The 20,620-nt window shown below is 42.7% G+C and overlaps 1 protein-coding gene across 1 annotated transcript in view; it reads right to left on the reverse strand.

Moving 5' to 3' along the window:
* IKZF1 (IKAROS family zinc finger 1) overlaps positions 1–20,620 on the reverse strand; it is a 109,841-nt gene that overhangs the window by 26,938 nt on the left and 62,283 nt on the right. The window contains exons 5-7 of the mRNA XM_045286406.1: positions 11,039–11,299; positions 5,331–5,498; positions 1,610–1,735 (exon numbers count right to left, since the gene is read on the reverse strand). Coding sequence (XP_045142341.1) covers positions 1,610–1,735; positions 5,331–5,498; positions 11,039–11,299 — 555 coding nt within the window. The remainder of the gene's footprint in view (positions 1–1,609; positions 1,736–5,330; positions 5,499–11,038; positions 11,300–20,620) is intronic.

Here is a 20,620-nt window from a genome sequence, read left to right on the forward strand (position 1 = left end):
TACAGTCAGTTTCTTCTCTCCCACACATCTCTGAAACCTTTCTATTTTAGAAACAGATACTTAGACTTTGAAGGAAATGAAATGATAAATTAATGAGAGCGCATCATTTCATGGAGGAGAAGATTAAGGCCAAAAGAATACAATCATCAGCTCCCATCTCACAATGAGCTGGTGAAAGAGCCACTGATGGAATTGCACTGCCTCTCCTCACCAAGACGTATGTGAACCAATGTTTAGGACTCCATCTTGACCACGCTTTTCTCCTTGTTCTCATCTGCCTTTAATCTAAATGTGCTCCAGTGAATTTTCCTTTAAGAACAATCTATCAAGTCAGAAAAGTGGATGAGGCTTAATAAATTCTCAACTATTAATTTAACTTCTACCCCTGGGTCCAATGATGATTCTGTGAGCAGTAGTGTAAACGTATTGTGTGATGAAAGAGGTTAGCTTCAGTTGAGCTATTTATAAATTCCGTGCATTAGAAAGGCACTTTTTAATACTGCCATCCTCTGAGTAAACCTAGCCTTCTTCACTCTCCTGTACATCTTTCACTTTACATTATCTAAGATTAGAATCAAGTGCGATCTTGTTATACAATATACAAGCAAACATTGATGCTCAGAGGAAAAAAGCAATCTTTGGTTTAATCATTTGACAGCCTCAATACTACTGACTGTCAGGGTAAAAATATATGTAAAATACAGAGCTATAACAAACTTCAATCTCATATGCCAAGCAGGTATGAATACTGTGCCCTTGGTCTGAGCTGATGAAGAAAAACAGCCTAGAGGCTCATAATTTGATCATCTTTAGGAAAAAATGTCTTAAAACAAGACTTTTGCTGATTATGAAGCACAAAAAAACCTATGCTTTAAGTTTTCACAAACTTTTTTTAGCAGATCCCCCTTAGGATGCATACTGGACCTGATCTAGTTAGCAAATCTCATGTCTTTTGGGATGGTTTGGTGTTTGTACGTATCAGGGAGTATCTCAGGAGTGTTATGTCATTGGAGGTCATCTTCTTTACGTTGTGGTTATGCTTTTTTTGGCGGGGGGATGAAAACCAGAACCAATGAACCTACAGAGTCAGCAAGAAGAATACGGTTTTGGGGGAGTGGGGCAGGGAGGGGGTGGTGGGGTGAAGGGGTGAGGGCATCAAGAGGTCCATATAGAAAAAAAATGTTTGGAAATGGATTTTGGTAGGAAATGTACAATTCTCCTGGACATGAATGAAATGTGGGATGGTATATGTATTAACCCCAATTAAAACAAACAGACAAAAACCCTAAGCACATAACATGAATAACAGTAAAAGTCCTACAACTTTGGAGCGTCATTACTGCCTTACGAGTTCCCTCACATGCCAAGAGCCACATGTCCTAAAGCCAAGCTCTCCAGAGGTGAGCTGACGACGGGTCAGAGAAGGACTTAGAAGATAGGACAGCACAAAATGTGCCCCGTGAAATTGTCATAAATGTCCCTCTTTCGTCCCCGTAGTCCGGCAAGGCAGACCTCTGGTGGTGCTTACAAAACCATGTGCGGACAGCCCTCTTCACTGGGCTGCTGAAGAGAGCCAGCCCCAGGGCCCCTGCCAGCTCTCCGCGCTTACCTGGGTACAGCGTGCCTGGGAGGCCCATGCTTTGCAAGTAGTTGTGGCAGCGCTCTTTATGTTCCTCTAAAGAGCTTCGCTGTTTATAGCTTCGGCCACAATATCCACATTTGTGCGGTTTACCAACTGCAGAAGACACAATTGAGTTCAAAACCCCAATTAAATGCTAGCCTTAGGTGTCATGGGAATGCATGCAACACACTTATTACCAAAAAAGTGAAAAGCTAAGCCCAAAACTCTACTCTTGAGAGCTGAAAGCATTACGGACTTGGTCAAAATGCCTGAATTTAGAAATGTGACTGCCCAGCTGGTTCCTCGATGGTACTGCTAATTCATGTGACTCTGATTTCCTCTTCTCTTGCCCACTGTACTTACTAATGACCTCTGAATGCCCTAGCTGCAGCCTTTATTTTAACTAGAGGAAATAATCAATGTAGTATTATAATGTGGATATTGAACAACCAGGGAGAGTCTTCAGGAGATTTTGTGTCAGCTGGCTCCATTCAGATTCCCATTTAAGGAGAGCTTTAGGTTCAGGGTCATGTTTATGCGGGGGCCAGGCTCGATACAGCACTAGTACTGGCTCAAATGCAGCCTTGGTCTAAGCTGGTGAAGAAAAACTTCAATTCCATGTTAGAAACAGAACAACAGGTCTCTAAGAAACCATGACAGATAAATATGCCTTAAGCAGCGAACATTTATTCCCAAAGTGTATTTCATTGTTCTGACAAGGAACTCCCCAAAGGCCATTATAACAACATAATTTCTTGATCAGCTCTATTCAACCTAATTTCTAGGTTAGCTCTGTTCAACAGAACTGACTGTGATGCTGCAGTGGTTTGTGTACTGGACAACTAACCCAGACCTTGGTGGTTCAAACCCATCAGCTACTCTGCAAAGAAAGGTAAGCCGTGTGCCATGAAGATTTAAGCCTCAGCAACCCTGAGAGCATCTATTTTGTCCTCTGGGGTCAGTAGGAGCCAGAATGGACTTCATGGAGTGGAGTTCGGTGTGTGTGTGTGTGTGTGTGTGTGTGTGTGTGTGTGTCCCCACCCCAAGAGTGTGGTGACGGTGCCATCGAAGATGGCAGGATCACCAGTCAGCAATCCTTGGGTTATCTCACTATATGATTACTCACATGCTCGTCAGTGGATCCATTATAGAAACAAACTGTCCACAGCCCAGCACCTGCTATATATAATTACTCTAGTAATTAGTCATACTTAGGGCTAGATGCCAACATGCTGTGAATGAAGTAAGCAGGCAAGCAGCCAGCAAAACATTAAATCATAGTTACAGCACTAAATGCTGCTAGTTTTACAGAAGGGGAAAAAACAGCATGATACCACTTTCAATGAACAAGAATTTGTGTTTTCTTTGTACATGGGAACTATGCTTCCTACCAACTTGAACACAGTATTATAGTCAATTGAATGCCCATCTATTGAGATCTTACCAATCTGAAGTTTCACCGCCCCCCACCTCCCCACCCCTCTGCCACAATCATCTGTTAGGCACTTGGCAGACTAGAGAATCCTCACACTTGAAGTATGTGAGAGTCTTGTTCATCATTTAATTACCTTATCCACCTTTAACATTGGGTAGGACAACATTAATTAGCATAGGTAGACATTTAAACACATTCCATATCATACTGTCATTGTCTTTGCCCACTGACAGCAAACTGCTCCCTAGCCTTGGGCACGTGTAGTGGGATGTAGCAGCTCTTGCACGCCACTGTTCGACTTTAGTGGCTGTCATGATTTATGGGAAAGACAGTTCCTTGATATGTCATTCCTTTGGGGGAGGATTTAAAGAGCCCCAGTTGTCATGATTTTCCAATTAAGAGGATCCAAGGAAGTTGCTTCTGTGTTTACTAGCTAGAAGATGGAAAATGAGGAGATGGTCTAGTTGGACATCTGTGACATAACCAGGACTCCCAGGACCTCCCTATGATTCCCCTCGATCTTGTCTCAACAGTCTGGGGTTGCTCACCAATTTGTACCACACCTCTTTCTAGGGTCACAAAGGAATTTACATATTTATTTGGAACTTCTTTAAAGGTAAACTTTAGAAACGTACCTTTCCATTTATACACAAGTCCCCTCAGCCTACTGGAAGTGTCTCTTAACACCTGTTGCCCTTCCTTATGGTCCCTCCATCCCTTTAGATCTGTCTTCCCCACCACAGATTGAGTTCCCTGAAGTGCTGAGTAATGTGTGACAAAGAGATGAACAAGATGAAGAGCTCTCTCAAACCTGACGGTTAAATACACTCATCTTTTTCTGGGAAAGAAAAGGACAGAAGCCGTGCAAAACTCTCTTACAGGAACACACAGTCCTGACCCTCCTCGGGGAAGGCTTCTCTTTCTTAGGCTTTCCTGTGGATGGCAAGCTCTAGAGGGAAGGTTCTGAAGCATGGTGTCTCCCTTAAGGCCTTGCTCATAGCAAGTGCTCAGCAGAAGTGGGTTGAACCGATGAGTGGGACTGTAAATTCTGTAAGAGCAGGAGCATGTGCCCCAGAAATCTCCCAGGTTCCCAATACTCTGTACAGGGCACCACCTCAAACATTATTGTCTGAGGGTTGTTGAAAAACTCCTATGGTGTCAGATCACAAAGGCCAACCTCATAAAAAAACATGAGCAGATGGCTAGCCAAGAATTATTCTTCCTCTAAAGTTTGAGATTATAGATTATAGGAGATATTTAATAATGAAGTATTGAAGGAGATTTCTCTGGAAGCAGAAGGTTTAATTTAATTAAAGTTGGATTTGCTTCACAGGTAGGGAGACTTTAGAGAATTACTGAGCATTTATGCAAATTTTGATCTATCTGAGACCTCTGGATAGTGTGGGCATACGTTATGTTGATATCTCACTCAAGAAAACAATGCTGTCATCCCAAATCTGGCTACAGCTCCAAAATAGCCTTCCCAACAAGGGCTTCAACTCGTTTCTGGTCTGAGGGCCAAAGACCAGGAGTCAGGTCTCAGTTAATTCATTTAGGAAGGGGCAGATACCCGAGGGTCCTAATCAACTCTCATCTTTGCAAAGAAAATGCCTCAATTACTACATTAAAAATACTCTGTACCAAGTGTAATGAACGGGGTTGACTAATCAGCATCGAGAAAGGTATTTGGAAATGTTTTGAGCATTAGCAGTGCACCCCGCAAAAAGGCCAGCTGGAGAAGTCTTTTCAGAAACCAGGTACTTGAAATGAGGACCCCCTTTTTAAATGTTCTACTTAAAGTAGGGTTTTCTGATGTCCATGTGCGAGGTAGGGGAAAGGGAGTCCACACCCTCACCCATTTCCTCTAGCCTCTTGAGAAAAGCGTGCCTGTGAGGATGGAGGGGCAGCTCCAGCAGTGGAACCAGTCACACCAGGTGCTGCTGAGCCCACTTCGACTCTGGATGGCTGTGTGGGTCGGAGCAGAACTGTGCGCTACAATACTTTCAAAGGCTGACGTTTTGGAGAGCAGACTGCCAGGTGTTTCTTCCACGGTACCTCTCAGTGGTCTTGACCCTTTTGGTTAGCAGCCTCATGCGCTAACCGTTTGAGCCACCCAGAAACACCTTCCAATATAAATGACAGACAATGCCAGATGGAGGACTTCAGACTGGGGTGTAAGCTTTGAGGCTGGCCAAGGAGGACAGTGTCCTTAGACCCAGGTGCCACCCTGGCAAAGTGGGGCCACCCAGCACCCAGGATGCCCAGGGGACCTACCGGAGTGCGTCCTCAGGTGGCCCGTGAGGGCATCCCTCCGGCGGCATGCATAGTTGCAGAGGTGGCATTTGAAGGGCTTCTCCCCAGAATGCAACTTGATGTGGCGGAGGAGATTGCCTTTCTGCGTGAATGAGGCGCCGCACTGATTACACTGGAAAGGGCGTTCTCCTGCGAGGAGGAGGAGGAGGAGGAGGAGGAGGAGAGAGGTGTGTGAGAACAAAACTCTAACGCGGGAACACGGAGGGATCTCAGTGAGAAAGTTGTTCCCACTGGTGCTCTGTGACTTCCACCGGCTGCAGGTTTGATAGAACATGAGGCTTTCAGACTAAACCTGCCAGCTTCTTAACGCTTCACTGGTTGGGTCAATTTGATCTGAAAATCTAATTTTTTTCCCCTAAATCAGAATGGCACATCACAATGCAAATTCAAACTCATTTAAATAAAGTGACTGCAACATTTTGTGATGAAGAGCCACTCTTCCTGATCAGCAGTTTTGGAATAAACCAATATCCAATTTTGCGTGTTGTGGCATTTGGTGGGGTTTTTAATGTGGCTTTTTTCAAAGGGTCTTTAAAATATGCCACTGAAGCAGCAAAATAAAAAGGAAACTCATTAAAAATGCATTTCAGGATCACAAGTTCATTTCAGCGTTACATTCTTATATTTAAATGAAAGGCACTTCATTATAACAGTTATAATAACTTCTTTTCATTTACATTTTCCCTGTATTTTCCCTTTCAATTTCTTCTCCATTACCTGTCTGTCCCTAAGCAGGCAAATCAGGGAAGAGACAGCGAGGGAGTGTGAGGGTAAGAGAGAGTGAGAGAGAGAGAGGTTGAATAAAATGAGAAGTTAAGATGCTTTGAAGGAAGCTCAACAGCTTCCAAAGAAAAGTCCCGAATCTCCCTGTGGCAGCGCTTGAAAATCGGAGTTGCACTGAGATATCTAGCTTTTTCTTTCCTCACAAATCCTGATACCTTTAAGCTATTGTTTCTCCAAAGCCATAGACAAGTTATATTTTAAATACAAATATTCTAAAAAATGCAATTTAGTTTATTATTAAGGAATTCTTTCAGAGGCGGACCTTTTGTATTTCAGAGGTGGCATTTTGTAACTAAGAAAATGTTGGAACCTCTTGTGTGTGTGGTAGCTCATGTCCCTATATTCTGGATCTAACAAAGGGGCACATGGGAATCTAAGAAAAAGAAGTACACTACTGTCCTATTAAGTAGTCCTAATTCGTGGAATCTAAGTCAGTGGGCATTTCCTTCAACTCTCTCTTCAAAAGGTAATACATTTGTTAGGTTTAAGGAAATATTCCAGTTTTTTTTTTTTTACACAAGTGCCTTATTTAAAGGAAATGTGATATGTGACCAGCATTTCCGGTGTTGAGATGCCATGAAAAGGGACTTCATACTGACAGTAGAGATCCTGATACTAAGTAGAAGAAGTTTGGTATTCCTGCAGATCCATATTTACATTAAACTTAACTGATCAGAGAGGAAGCAGGTTGGGAAGTAACGGCCAAGCTAATTAGATCTGGGTTACAGGGCACATATGTGGCTGATACTGAATGGGGTGGGGGTTCAAATAGCTGGTTGCCATGTAACCCTGAGGAGTGTTCAACAGAGATACCATTTAATTGTTCATTAGAAAGGCTTCCAGCCAGTCCTTCGCTGGTTTGCATGTATGTAGATATGCCTTTAACTTCAAGTAGAAAAGAAAACAAAGGCGGAGCACTGTGTGCAGAGTGCAAGAAGTCTCAGGCAGGATAAAAGGAAATGATCCTCTTTCCAGTCTTGGGCTCTCATTTTGATGGGGTGGAAACTTGGGCGGGTGGGAAAGACAGGCAGTTAGGGAGTATATCATGAAAAGACAAGATAAAGATATGGGGCAATCCTAGTGACACAGTGATTCTTGAGCAAGCGAACCCATATCCAGGTAGTGTGTGTATCCCTTCATACAAGGAAAGGTGTTGGAGTGTCATGATCACCCAGGTCTGCAGGACTAGAGGGAAATCAGGAAGTGGGACCACACAGTGGAACTAGTGCCTTTGCTGACGGCAAATGATCACACACGTGCCTGCTTTCTGCAGGAAAGGCAGGAAAGAAAGAACAGTGACTATTTTTTAGAGAATAAAATCTGTCTTCTAATTTGACTAAACAGCTCTTGTGCATCCTGCTGTGCCATGTGTCTTTATCCCTGCTGGCAAGGTTTACTGGAAATCTATTTGCTTCTGATTGCCTGTGCTGGCATGAATATGTATCGTACAACACAGGGACTTCTGAGGAGAGTCGCCACTAACGTTTCAAAGAAGTGCTGTACTTAAAGTTAGCTTACCCCGAGAGGTATTGCCAGACAAGGGGGCATGTCCATGTAGCTAAGGTCTAATAGCGTGACTTCTGCGAGTCAATATCTTGCTTACTAAAGCTAAGGAGGATTAAAGCTTTGCTAAGATCTTATTTTTATTTAATTGGAGTGATGAGTTTAATATTATTATTAATTCTAGTTTTTAATCCCAGTTACTCTACAGAGCTGATGTCAGGGGTCCACTATAAGAATATATGAGTCATGTTTAATAACTTAAATATATGGTAAAAAATATATGGCTTTCATATATATCTCCATTAAATAGGATTTCTGAGAATGTCTGAGAAAAAGGGAAATACAAAAAAACTGAATCGGAATTTAAAAACTTGAGTCAAGACTCCTGTGATTGCCCCATGCGCCACACGAATGTGAGCAGCAAATGAGGACAGAGCTATGTGCGGTGCTCACACACTGTGAGCATACAGAATAAGCATTGTTTATTTCTTTTTATCCTCATTATCAACAAAATCCCCATCACATGGTAGGTTTTATTTTTCCCCCTTTTCTTATTTCTGTGATACTACGCTTGCCAAATCTCAGGGGAGGCACTACGTTTTCCCTTCAGTTAAAAATACAAAACTGAGATGCCAACGACCCATCTAGAAGACAAGTGTCCTGGCACACAGGACTGCACGCCCGCTAGGGAGGGTGCAGAGGGTCTGCGTTCTCCTGGCAGGACATGGCACTGACTTCATCCAGGCAGATTACCAGCGAAGGACCTGGGAAACTGGTCATTGGCTCCACCCTGCAGGCTGATGGGGGAGAAACAAAGGCTGTGGTGCAAGGCTTCGCTTCTCCAGAGGATAACCAACAGGCCATATCGTAGCTAAGCTCCCAAATGATAGACCATCTTTAAATGGTATGATTACCTCTCTACTACTCAACTGCAGGACCCCAATGAGATCCTGTGTGGGCAGCCCCAGCATCCTCAGACACTGATGAGAAATACTTCTCTGAGCTCATCCCAGAATCTGAGCTGACTCTGCATTTTTATAAGACACCCCCCCCCCACTTAAATGCCCTTTAGAGTATCAGAACCACTGCTCTAGAAAAGCTCTACACTTACAAGAGCTCAGGGAAGGGGTGCTGGTGAACAGGCCACACCTTCTTTAACACACTCCAGTAAGAACCCAGGAGAAGGAAACCATTGCTAGTACTGCTGTTGATTCAAACTGAGGTTGGCTCAGGTACTTCTAAGTTTACCTGTGGCCTCTATATTTATGCAAGTGGAAATGCCCTATAAAGGCTGTGCCCTATAAAGGTTATGTGTTTAGGTTTCAGGTTTTTTTAAATTGTATTTTAAATAAAGGCCAAGGCAGGAATGATCCAATTGCTGAAAAATACCTAATTTTCTGGAATTTCCTTATTCTGCAAAAGTGGAAGAACTAGGCATAATGGTGAGCACTTGGCATTCCGCCACTATGTTGAAGAGGAGTGGACAGCGTCAAGCAGGTGCTCCTCCGCATATCTGTCCCTGGCAGGCTTATTCATTAAATGTAATTATTCTTTTTATCAGGTCAGGCAGTCATTATATTTTGGCAATTTAGTATGCCAGAATTTGATTCATTTATCCAATATTTATTTAAGAGAATTTTCACCGTACGGCCAGGCTTTACATGAATTAGCAGGAAAGTAATTCATTTGTGAGGCTTATTCCTTCATCAGGAATGTATAAAAATGAGTCCCGGCGTATTCTGTGAAGTGTCTGTCACAGGGTACCCTATTTTCACTTTAATTTCCACATCATTACAAAAGGGGAAAACGTGATTACTCTTCCACAAGCTTTTAGTTAGGACTGGGTGTGACATGTCTATTTCACTGGATAATTGGAAGATTCAGGAAAAGCAAAAGATTGTTAGGAAAAGCAAAATATACTTAATAATCTAAGTTAATTTTTTTTAATCTAAAACTCATTTTCATATTTTTTCCAGACAGATTATGAGTGGGCTTCTTAATTTTGGAAACTACCCTCATTCAAATATAAAAATTTTATCTGCAAAAAAGAAATGTACTATCTGATGACCCAGCATTTCTTTCTCAGTGGAGTTTCTGAATCCCTGCTTAATTTTGATAAACAGACATTTATTTTGCCCAAAGTGAAATTTAAATTAGGTTCTGATTTTCAGGTATTTCCCTGAGGTATCTGACAAAATCCTTTGTGTCTCCAAAGTATGCCTTCTTTATCCCCAGCCCTAGGGACTTCGGTGGCAGATACTAGATTGATGAAGATCTGCCAATGCAACCTTATAGGCAGAGGTGGGTCAGGGACTACATATTTCATGCTCACCATATTTCAGTAACCCTTCATCTTATTAAATGTGGAAATGCACTACAATGTCTTACTTTGGGACAACTTTTCATTGAAAGAAGAGCCAAGTTTATGTTCAACTCAAAAGAAACCACAGATGTAAAGGTAAAGTTTGCCCCATTAATATTTTATTTCTAAGACTTTTGCACCATTAGTGGTAGTGACTCAACAGTTTTACTAGAAAAGTATCTGACAGGTCAATCAAAGTGCCTGCCAGGGATGCACAGAGCCGGGCCTAAAGGGAACCAGTTGGATCTACCCTGTACTTACCCATACCTCAAAAGTTGAGAACACAGTGTAAGTTGGAATGTAACTCTCATGACCTCATTTCTTCATTTTTAGACAGTGTATTACATACTACTCTATGTCTGAAGTTTTCATTCAGTCACCCAATGAGATAAGGGTTTTTTGGCATTAATTATTTACCAATTTCAGATAAAAATAGGTGGCAATGAAATAATTTTATGTAAAATAGCACCAGTGGTAGGATGAGACATTCTGAACGTTGATCTGAACACTTTCTGGGAAGCTAAATTAGGCTACTATTCCATAATTTGTCAGTGTTTCTAAAAGCCAAGGCTTGTTAGTGTGAATCTAATTAAAATGCATATTTTTACTAAATGACTTCTCAGTGGAAAGTCTGAGGAGTACATTTTGATCTGTCAACATCTGTTTGTCTTCTTCGGTTTTCTTAAGAGTGACATGAAGCACAAGAGTGTTGTTGAAACTATTCAGCATGTACAATTTATTGCTTTAATTTATTGGGTAGAACTGGTGCATGGTTAGATGTCCTTGTACATGTTGTTGCATGATAAGAATTATATGCCTCCCTTCTTGGGGTCAATCAGTTGCAATAGCAGCTAATAATAGTCAATCAACCTACAATAGTTGTGAATAATAACAGCCGTAAGGCCGTCAGTCGATTTGAAAATGCTCCAAACCACTAAACTAAAACACAATATTTGCCTCTTTTAACACCCCCTGTGACCTTTTCCAACATACTAAAAGAAAAAACCATGCCCAGCCTTACCCGTGTGGCTTCTTTTGTGAACCATGAGCACATTGGGACCGATGCAAATGATCCCACAGATATCACATTTTAGTTTTCCGTTAGGAAGTCGAATGCCTCCAATTCCTGACAAAGCCTTGCTGCCTTGGTCACTGTGGGAGCCATTCATTTTCTCTCCTGAGGCATCAAGCATTCGTAAATCCTCCGCACATTCTTCCCCATTCATTTCACAGGCATGCCCATTCTCTTCATCACTCTGAGTCTCTATTTTAACATTACTGGCTGAAAGAAACAATACAGGAGGCCACTCAGTGTCATTGCAAAAAAAAAAAAAAAAAAAACAGCATAGCAGCAAAAAGACAATCAAACAGATGCAGAGTGCTACCAAACAGTGGGGTCTTGGCAGTATACGAGGTGAGCACCCTGGGCTGAGATGTGTTCACCTGCAGGGGTGCTGATGGCTGACATGCAATAGATGGCCATAGGAACGACTCGCCTGCCCTTCCCATAGGCCCAAATGGGAGTGTCTGAAAATGCATGAGGCAATCTATAAAGTTCCCATTTTAAAGCTGCACCCTTACTTTATGCAGATGAAGGTCACAGCTTGAGGCATTTCAGGAGTGAGAGATTTCGACTTCGACACATCTCCAGAGGATGAGGAGTTTCCTCTTCCCCATAGAATGTTGACTTTTTGGTCACATAATCCATTTTCCTGCTGTTGTTGTTAGTTGTGGCCCTAACTTGCTGTAGTCTACTGACTTATTTTTGGATGTAAATTGCCAGCTTTTCCTTCCTACTCCGCTTTAGTCTGAATGGTCAATTGAGATCTGTCCAGTATCACAGCAGGATGTAAGCCTCCACAGAAAGACAGGTAATACATGCACATGAGGTGCATGGGCTAGGTATGAAACCTGGTTGTCTGGCATGATGGTGCAGTGGTTATGCATTTGGCTGCTAACCCCAAGGGCAGCAGTTCAAAACCACCCGCTGCTCTGCAGGAGAAAGATAAGGCCTTCTACTCCTATAAAGAATTAAGAGTTTCAGCAACTCACAGGGGCAGTTAGTTCTACCCAGTCCTACATGGTCGCTGTAAGTCGGCATCGACTCAATGGCAGTGTATGAGCCTGGCACAGAAAATGAAGATTCTACTACTGAGCCATTACTACCCTCTACCCAACTCACTAGGGTATGTAAACATCTCTGGCAGAATTCCTAATAAGAATCTATCAAGTCAGAAAAGGTAGCTCCATTTTACAATATGATCTTTCCTTATTTCAAGTAAATATTAATAATCAAACTTTGCATGAAACTCTGGCAATGCATGCTCAGATTCCTGACCGCAGATTGTTGCAATACTTTTGTGTCTTTGGAATGAAGTCATCCTAATTCCTTTTTTATAATGCTGTTCATGAAACTTCTGTCCTAAAGTAGAGACATGATTTCTTAAATTTAAGAGCTCTGGAATAACTTTTCAAAGGGGGGAAAATGTACTTATGTATTGACAGAGGTGGGGTGAGGGTGGGGTGGGTGGGGAGCCCTGGCGCAGTGATTACGAGTGGGGCTGCTAACTTCAAGGTCAGCAGTTAGAAACCACCAGCTGCTGCTTCTGAGAACGACAGCGCTTTCTGCTTCTGGAAAGCGCTACCATCTCGGTAGTTCTCCGGGGGTTGTTCTCGCCTTCCTATAGGGCAGTGGTTCTCAGCCTTCCTACTGCCGCGGCCCTTTAACACAGTGCCTCCTGTGGTGGTGACCCCCCAAGCCTCCTGTGGTGGTGACCCCCCAAGCATACCATTATTTTTGTTGCTACTTCATAACTGTCATTTTGCTACTGTTATGAATTGGGTGACCCCGGTGAAAGGGTTGTTGGACCCCCCCCCCACAAAGGGGTCGCAACCCACAGGTTGAGAACCGCTGCTATAGGGTCTTTATGAATTTGCATCAACTTGATGGCGGTGAGTCTGGTTTTTGGTATGGGGGATATGGGGAGAGGAGGTGAATTGCTGGTATTAATGAACATAATGGTATTGCCTTGCTCACTTCCTTTAAGTTATATCTAGGGTAATGTTTGTGTCATTTTTATATTTGCCCTCAAAAAGAAAACAAAAGATAGTTTACATGTTTCTGAAACACCGACTGATAAAGTATTGAGGAACCAATACTGTAGTAACAAAGTGAGATTGTGGTTACCTGAAAGTTATCATTTTAAGTATGGTTTTTACAGATAGTTAATTTTGTCAAGTAAAATAATCTAAAAAAATCGATGACCATCGAGATTACCTATTTTCTGTTTTGAATGAGTTTGGTCCCAGGCCCAGTAGCATCAGCATCACAGGAGAATGTTAGAAAACAAATTCTTAGGTCCACCTCAGGCCTCAGAAACCAGAAACTGGGGCTTGGACCAGCAATCTGTGTTTTAATGCATCCCCCGTGGCACACTGTTGCTTGCTCAGGTCTGAAGAATAACTATTTAAAATAAAACCCTTCAAGTTGCTTCATTCAAGACATGCCTCTTGATTTAAAGGCTAACAATCCAGGCTTTGACATTAAAATAACTAGCTTGGAATCTCAACTTCATCCTTTGTTAATTCCGAGATGTTAATCAAGTCAAATCTTTTCTGTGCCTTGGTCTCCTCACCTGTAAAAATGGCAATTAATAATAGCCCTTGCCTACCAGGAGTTGTGAGAATTACATGGTTTAGTAGATGCACAGCTGTGCTAGAGCAGTGAGCCCAGTGCAAATGTCACTGCCCCTCCGCAGATGGAGCATCTGTCCATCACAGTGAGGTTGATGAACTGCACAGTTACGTAATCCTCAGAACCCTCTAAGAAACACTCACTGCCATCAGTCAGTTCTGACTCACAGTGACCCTTTGTGGCCTAGTGATTATGTATTCGCCTGCTAACTGTTTCTTAAGGTCAGCGATTTGAAACCACCAGCTGCTCTGTGGGAGGAAGAGGAAGCTTTCTCCTCCCATAAAGAGTTAGTCTTGGAAACTCGCAGGGGCAGTTCTACTCTATCCTACAGGGTCATTACGAACCCTATAAGGGAGGTTCTACTATTACCCTATTTCATAGTTGAAGAATCTGAGGGGCAAAAAAGGTCAAGCAACTCTGCTGAGGTCACCAAGCTAGTAAGCGGCTGAGCTGGGAGGTGTCTACAGGAAGTCTACCTCCAGCGCCTGTACAGCTAACCGTTACACCACCATAAATTTTCCATTTGGTCAGTGGAGCAAAACTTACCAAAAGAAGAAAGTAAAGTTATAAAGGTGATAAATTAATGAGAACAGAAGCCTCAGTCCTAACAGTGATCTCTCAGACCTCAAAAGTACACAAACGCCTTGGATTATGCACGTCCTTTCAGAGAAAGCAAGCAACTGGAATTCTCCAAATGCTCTACCCTGAGAGTTTCTGAAGACTGGAGATGCAGAGGACCCTTGGATCTGAGTAGCTCGTACTCACGCATCCAAGCTGCCAGGCACAAACGACCAGGCCCTCCCGACACAGTCAATAAAGGGAGTCGAAGGAAGCAAGTCAGAGAGCAGTGTGCTGTAGGCTTTCAGTCTCTAGCATCTGATTCTCAGATTTGTACTGTCTTCCAGATGCAAGCACACTCACGCACTCCTTGCTGTGCTCCAGTATCTGTGGGAAGCTCCGGACCTGACATCATCCAGCTTTGAAGATTACTGAGTTTCTTAGCCTGTTTATTTTAAATCATGTGTTTGTGGTTTTGAAAAATGAAATCAGGGCAATCAAGAGTACAGAAAAGTATTTTGATATGTCAGCCACTAGTGTCAATGCAGGGTGCCTGCCAGTCAAGGACTCTTGTGATTGGAAAAGCTACACAGAAGACCAAGCAGATTCCTACTCTGGCTAGATTTTACAAATGTAAAGGAAGTTTACATTTACTTCTTCTGCTTTCCCAGGGATACCCATCTGTGACTGGCACATTAACAACTGGCTGTGACTGCAAATTGTTCTTCTGCAGCGTTAAGGAAGTAAAAATATTTGTGCCCTGTTGATCTCTGCTACAGTTTATGTTGAGCAGAATGGTGTGAAGGCATCAGGTATAATCATAAGAGTCAGATATCTTTAGAACAGGCAAGGATTGCTTGCAGGCTGCTTCTATAGAGGCAGAAAGAGGAGGGCAGTGTGAGCAGGAAGCAAGGGGCTGGTCTTAAAAGCCATCATAACCATGACCCACTGCCACTGAGTCAATTCTGAGTTACAGCGACCCTGCATAGGGCTTCTGAGGCTATAAATCATATGGGAGCAGATAACTTCATCTCTCTCACAGAGTGTCTAGTGCATTTGCCCTGCTGAGCAGGCAGTCCAATGCTTACCCAACAGTGTCATCGGGGCTCAAAAACAGGAGATCTGACAAACATAACAAAAATAAACCAGTCCTTTGCCACAGAGTCGATTTTAACTCAAGGTAACCCTAGTGTGTCGGATTAGAACTGTGCTCCATAGGGTTTCCGGTAGCTGAGCTTTTGAAAGTAGATTTCCAGGCCTTTCTTTTGAGGTGCCTCTGGGCAGATTAGCACGGCCAACATTTCCATTCGCAGCTGAGCATGTTAACTGTTTGCAACATTCAAGTGCTCCTGAAGATCTGATGCCAATCGCTAAGCTGACAGGTGGTTCACTAACGTATCACATGATACTGTCCCTAAGAGCTGTAGAAACAAAACAAAGCAAGGCAAAAAGGGGGCTCACTAAGGCACACGCACCAAATCATAAGTTATTCTGAGATCAAGGTGGATTTTCCCAAGGCACAATTGTGGGTAGATCTGCATGAACTACTGCATGAACCACTGAGTCAATTCTGAGTGATGGTGACCCAAAGGACAGAGCAGAACTGCCCCATAGGTTTGCGAAGGCTGCATAGGCAGCCCTTGAATTACAAATGAATTCTGTGACTAAACCTGTCTTTAAACAATTTGCAAGTAAATTTGAACAGTTTTGAATAGTTAGGTATGGCTTCTATCTAACATCAGTTAGTCCCGTATTTGTCTTAGTACACAATAAATATTTCTAAGCCTAAAATAGTAAAAACGCACTTCCAAATGCACCAAAATGTCTTTAACATAATAATACAGTAATAATGTTTTGATGCATATCGCAAAGAAGCTGAAAACTATTGCATAGAGGAAAATAAAAGAGTATCACTACAAAAAATCATAGAAACATATATTAAGAATATAAAAATGTGAAGGTGTTCATTCTGGATAGAGCCGCTACTTAGTCCACACACGTCTGAAGGTGGTGTTTCCATCTGTAATCTGTCCCTGAAGAATTCTGTGCGCTTCGATTTAGATCATGTCAAAATGGCAAAGTGGGTATTCTTAAGGGGCTCATCTTGTGTTCTTCAAAATCCCTGTTTGAGCTGGGAACACAATCAGTCTGAATGGAGATCGGGGCTTCAGGGTAGTTGGAGGCAGGCTTCTCAGAGAACTGAGCCCTTACTCCCCGTGAAGAATGAGCAGGTGCATTGAGGGAAACACTTCCTCAGCACAACAGTCCTGGCCTTTTTCTCATGAACACAGTTTTTAATTTCTTAAAACTTCCTCCTAATAAGCCCCTGTGATTTTCTTGTGCCCTTAAAAAAATCCATAAAGATGACCTCTCTAGACTTCTGAAACCAGTGCCCATAACCCTCTGAGCCAGCCTGTCTGACTCTCTGCCTTGGGTCTCACTGGTCCAGAAGTTCTCAGAAGCCACAATCTAGCCCCTGCCTCTCACCCACCCCCTGAAGAAAGTAAAGCCTTATTAAATAAGTATATAAAATGACAATAAATGTATACTTCCATTGTTGCCTTTTTCCATTCAGCCTTGAGTTGGGAGCATTATCCTGACCTTCACGTCTATATTTTGTCTCAGAGATCTAAATTTTAAACTTAATATATAGGTTCCCAAACATATTTGGCCTGCCACCCACTCTGTTTCAGGAAAAAAACACCCTTTTTTTGCTGCAACTTTTATCAGGCTTTTTTTTTTTGAAGGCACCCTCGTGCAACTAAGCAAGAATATTACTGAGAGAACTTGTCTGTAGCCATCCATGGATTGCAGAGACATGTTAGAACATGCTTTGTATTGAATAAGCCTGTAAGTGTACATGAACTCATAGGGCTGCTATAAGTTGCTGTAATAAACTCAATGGCAGTGGGTTTTATTTTTATTTTATTGGATGCTCTTACAAATCCATCAATCAATTGTATGATGCACACATGTACATATGTTGCCATCAACATTTCCAAAACATTTTTCTTTCTACTGAAGCCCTTGGTTTCAGATCCTCTGAGATTTATTTTTAATGTATGAACTGGATGCTAATGGCAATCAATACTTTTTGACTTATCCTCTTATGTACCTCAAAATTTTAATATAATGGGCTTTGTCCTTGAGGACTGAGGGGCTGGCTCACCACTGTGGGCTGTATGTAACTCAGGGACTGCCTGTAATCTTTATAGCAGTCAAGTGGCTTTCTCCCATGGAGCAGCTTGTAGGTTCAGACCACTGACATTTCAGTTAGCAACCAACTATTTAACCATTCTGCCACCAGGGCTCCTGTACAAAGATGAAGAGGTATAAAAATATATACGTTCAATGTACAACTCAAAGTAAAAATGGAGAAATTCTGTGATATCTTATGGTTCTGGACAAAACCGTGCCAACAGTATCCTCACAGCACTGTAGGCAAGGTTAACATATCACAAGAAGTAGAAACACAACCGATGACTTACTAGAAGCAAGTACACTACCAATTTTTAAGTAGGAGTTAAGAGGAAAGATGTTACTAGTCAGAGCTGAAGACCTGGTAGCCCTCTGAGAACAAAGTCCAGACTATATTATGATACTAACAAATATGAATGAGAAGTAAGAGAGGAATGATGACCAGATACAAAAGCTATTTGGTGAGAAAATGGGTGACTGTCAGCTCTGGGAGCAATATTAGATTCAAAGTGTTCAACTGTTTCCAAATAAGAGGGTGGTGGGGAAGAAGCCCTAGTGGCCCAGTAGTTAAACGTGATCTGCTGCTAAATGGAAGGTTGGTAGTTCGAACCTAACAGTGGTTCTTCAGGAGGAAGATGGAGAACTGCTTCCATAAAGATTAGAAAACTCGTTGGGGCAGTTGTCCTCTGACTGCCAATGTCACTGTGAATTGGAATCAGCCCAAGAGCAAGGACGCTCTATGAGGCAGTTGTACTCTGACTTCCAGTGTCACTATGTGTTAGAATCAACTCAAGAGCAAATTTTTTTTGGGGGGTATCCATTTTATATCTGTCCACAAATATATGAGTAATCTTTTTCCCATACCCACCCACTGGCAAATGAAAACCCATTGCTTTTGAATCAATTCCTATGCATATCTGTCTTATGACACAAAATAGGGTTTCATGGGCTATAATATTTGCAGAAGCAGGTTCTCACATCTTTCTCCCATGAAGCTGGTAGATTTCAACCAATGAACTCTCAGGTAACAGTGTAGCCCTAACCACTGTACCCACCAGAACTAGTTATATAAAGATAATTAAGAGATTCATGTTCACCAGTGTCGAGGGTCAAGATAAGAGGAGTCTCAGTCTAGAATGAGAATCAGGTGACCTGCTTATTCAAGTCAGGGCTTGAAGACATCTTAAGAAGATGCACAGACAGACTGAATCACAACAGCTGAAATCTAATAGACATACAGGGAAGAGTCACTTCAGTTAAAACGCACTTTTGAAAGCCCAAGCCCAGGATGTCTTGGCTTAACACATGCAAATGTGAAGAAGGCTTTGAAGGTTTATGCGAGAGTAAGTTCAAGTGATGTGGCAGAAAGAGAAACAAAGGGCACATGCGATCTCTGGTTAGTGTGTTAATTCACAGTCATCGTCCTCTGCAGGGCCAGGTCACACACCTCCTATAATACGGACAAGGAGAGTCTAGAGGCAGTTCAGAGGGAAGTTCAGGGGAGACTGAGATCGATCCTTAAGAGGCACTGTTGAGGGGCTATCTCACTTGGCTCAGAGAATGAGGGCTTGGGGCTGAAGAGGTTGTGCAAGACAACAGCCTTATGGCTCTGAAGCCTCTTCCAGAAATCGGACCAGCGCTTTCTCTGCTTGGCTCCTCAAAGTGGAGAAAAGGCCCAGGAAAGGTCAATGGGGGTCAGAGCAAGAGAGGTTCTCCCAAATGAAGGGTCCCCAGTCTTTGCAGACTTCTCACATGGAGAGATTAAGGAGGCCATTCCCAGTGAGCCGGTTTATGCACTGGCCACAGAACACTTAAGGCAGCTCCCCACGAGGGTCTTCCAGTACCACAGTCACAGGGCAGCCGTAAATGCGCTCATTTAAGGCGCAAGAAGCTAAGGACACATATCCAGAGGGCTTTTCCCTTTATTTATTCCTCTTTCCCCAGTGGGGAAAAATAAGTGGAATATCTGGGCCCTATGGGCAGTGCGCACACACGTGAGGCATGTGTGTGTGTGTGTGTGTGTGTGTGTGTGTGATTATTTTGTAAATATATGACTGTAGAGTTCGCAATCAGGTGACTGCTTCAGGGAATGGGAGCGAGAGCCAACATGTACTTAAGCTCCTCATTTCCTGGCAGTTTCAGGGAAAGCTATCGTGGTGCTCACCGCACAGTTGGGAAATGCATGCTCACACATTATTCTGTTGGGAAGGCCATGTCCCAACTGCTCTCCTTTTTCAACAAACAATTAAAACAAAAACCCTGGCTGCTGTGCGGTTGATTCTGACTCGGAGTGACCCCGCGGGACACAGGAGAAGGCCTTCTCAGGGTTTCTGAAGCTGTGAATCTTCGTGGGAGCAGCTGGCCACATCTTGCATCTAGGGAGCAGCTAGTGGTTTGAACAGCCCACCTTTCAGTAGGCAGCCTCATGGTTTAACTTCTGAGATAGTACAACGTCGAGCAACCACAGAGCAGTTCCATGAAAAAGGCAATGGGGCCCCAGTGAGCACTGACTGTCATTTTATCCATTCTCTGGACGTCCCCTGTGTTGAAAGATAGTGAGCACAAATTAATGGTCTTCAGCCCTCTCTTTGGAGTCCCTGGGTTAAGCACTGGGCTATTAGATGAATGGCTCAGTCCACTCAAAGGCACCTCCGAAGAGAGGTCTGGAGATCTATCTCTGGAAGAATATCATAGTCACTGGAAATCCTACGGGAGGGGGCAGTTCTAGCTTGAAACACATGGGTTCTCCATGAATTGAAATCAGTTGCACAGAAAATTAAAAAAAAAATCCTCCTCACTTCTTAAAACACTCAATCTGTTTCATTTACTTGGACCAAGAAGTGCTTGCTTAGGATAATGTTTCAATTAAATGTTATACTTTCTCTGGTTATAGTGATTACACTTATAAATATTTTGTGTCACCCCCCCCCCTCTGCCCCGCCATCAGTACTTAGAAAACTGCTCAACTCAGTAACATGCTGAATTGAACTTATTAAATATAGAACACGAAATGGAGACTTGTTATACATTTCTTTTCCCTGAACATTCCGGCTCAGGTCTGCCTTGAAGCGCTTCCATTGTCTAGCAACAGATAATGGACAGGTCCAATTTTATTATTTAATAAAGGGGGTATATATTGACAAAGGATGTTTT

The sequence above is a fragment of the Echinops telfairi genome, unplaced genomic scaffold (genome assembly GCF_000313985.2).
Source record: "Echinops telfairi isolate 266 unplaced genomic scaffold, ASM31398v2 ScPeMD7_7;HRSCAF=31, whole genome shotgun sequence".
In the NCBI taxonomy this organism is placed as follows: domain Eukaryota; kingdom Metazoa; phylum Chordata; class Mammalia; order Afrosoricida; family Tenrecidae; genus Echinops; species Echinops telfairi.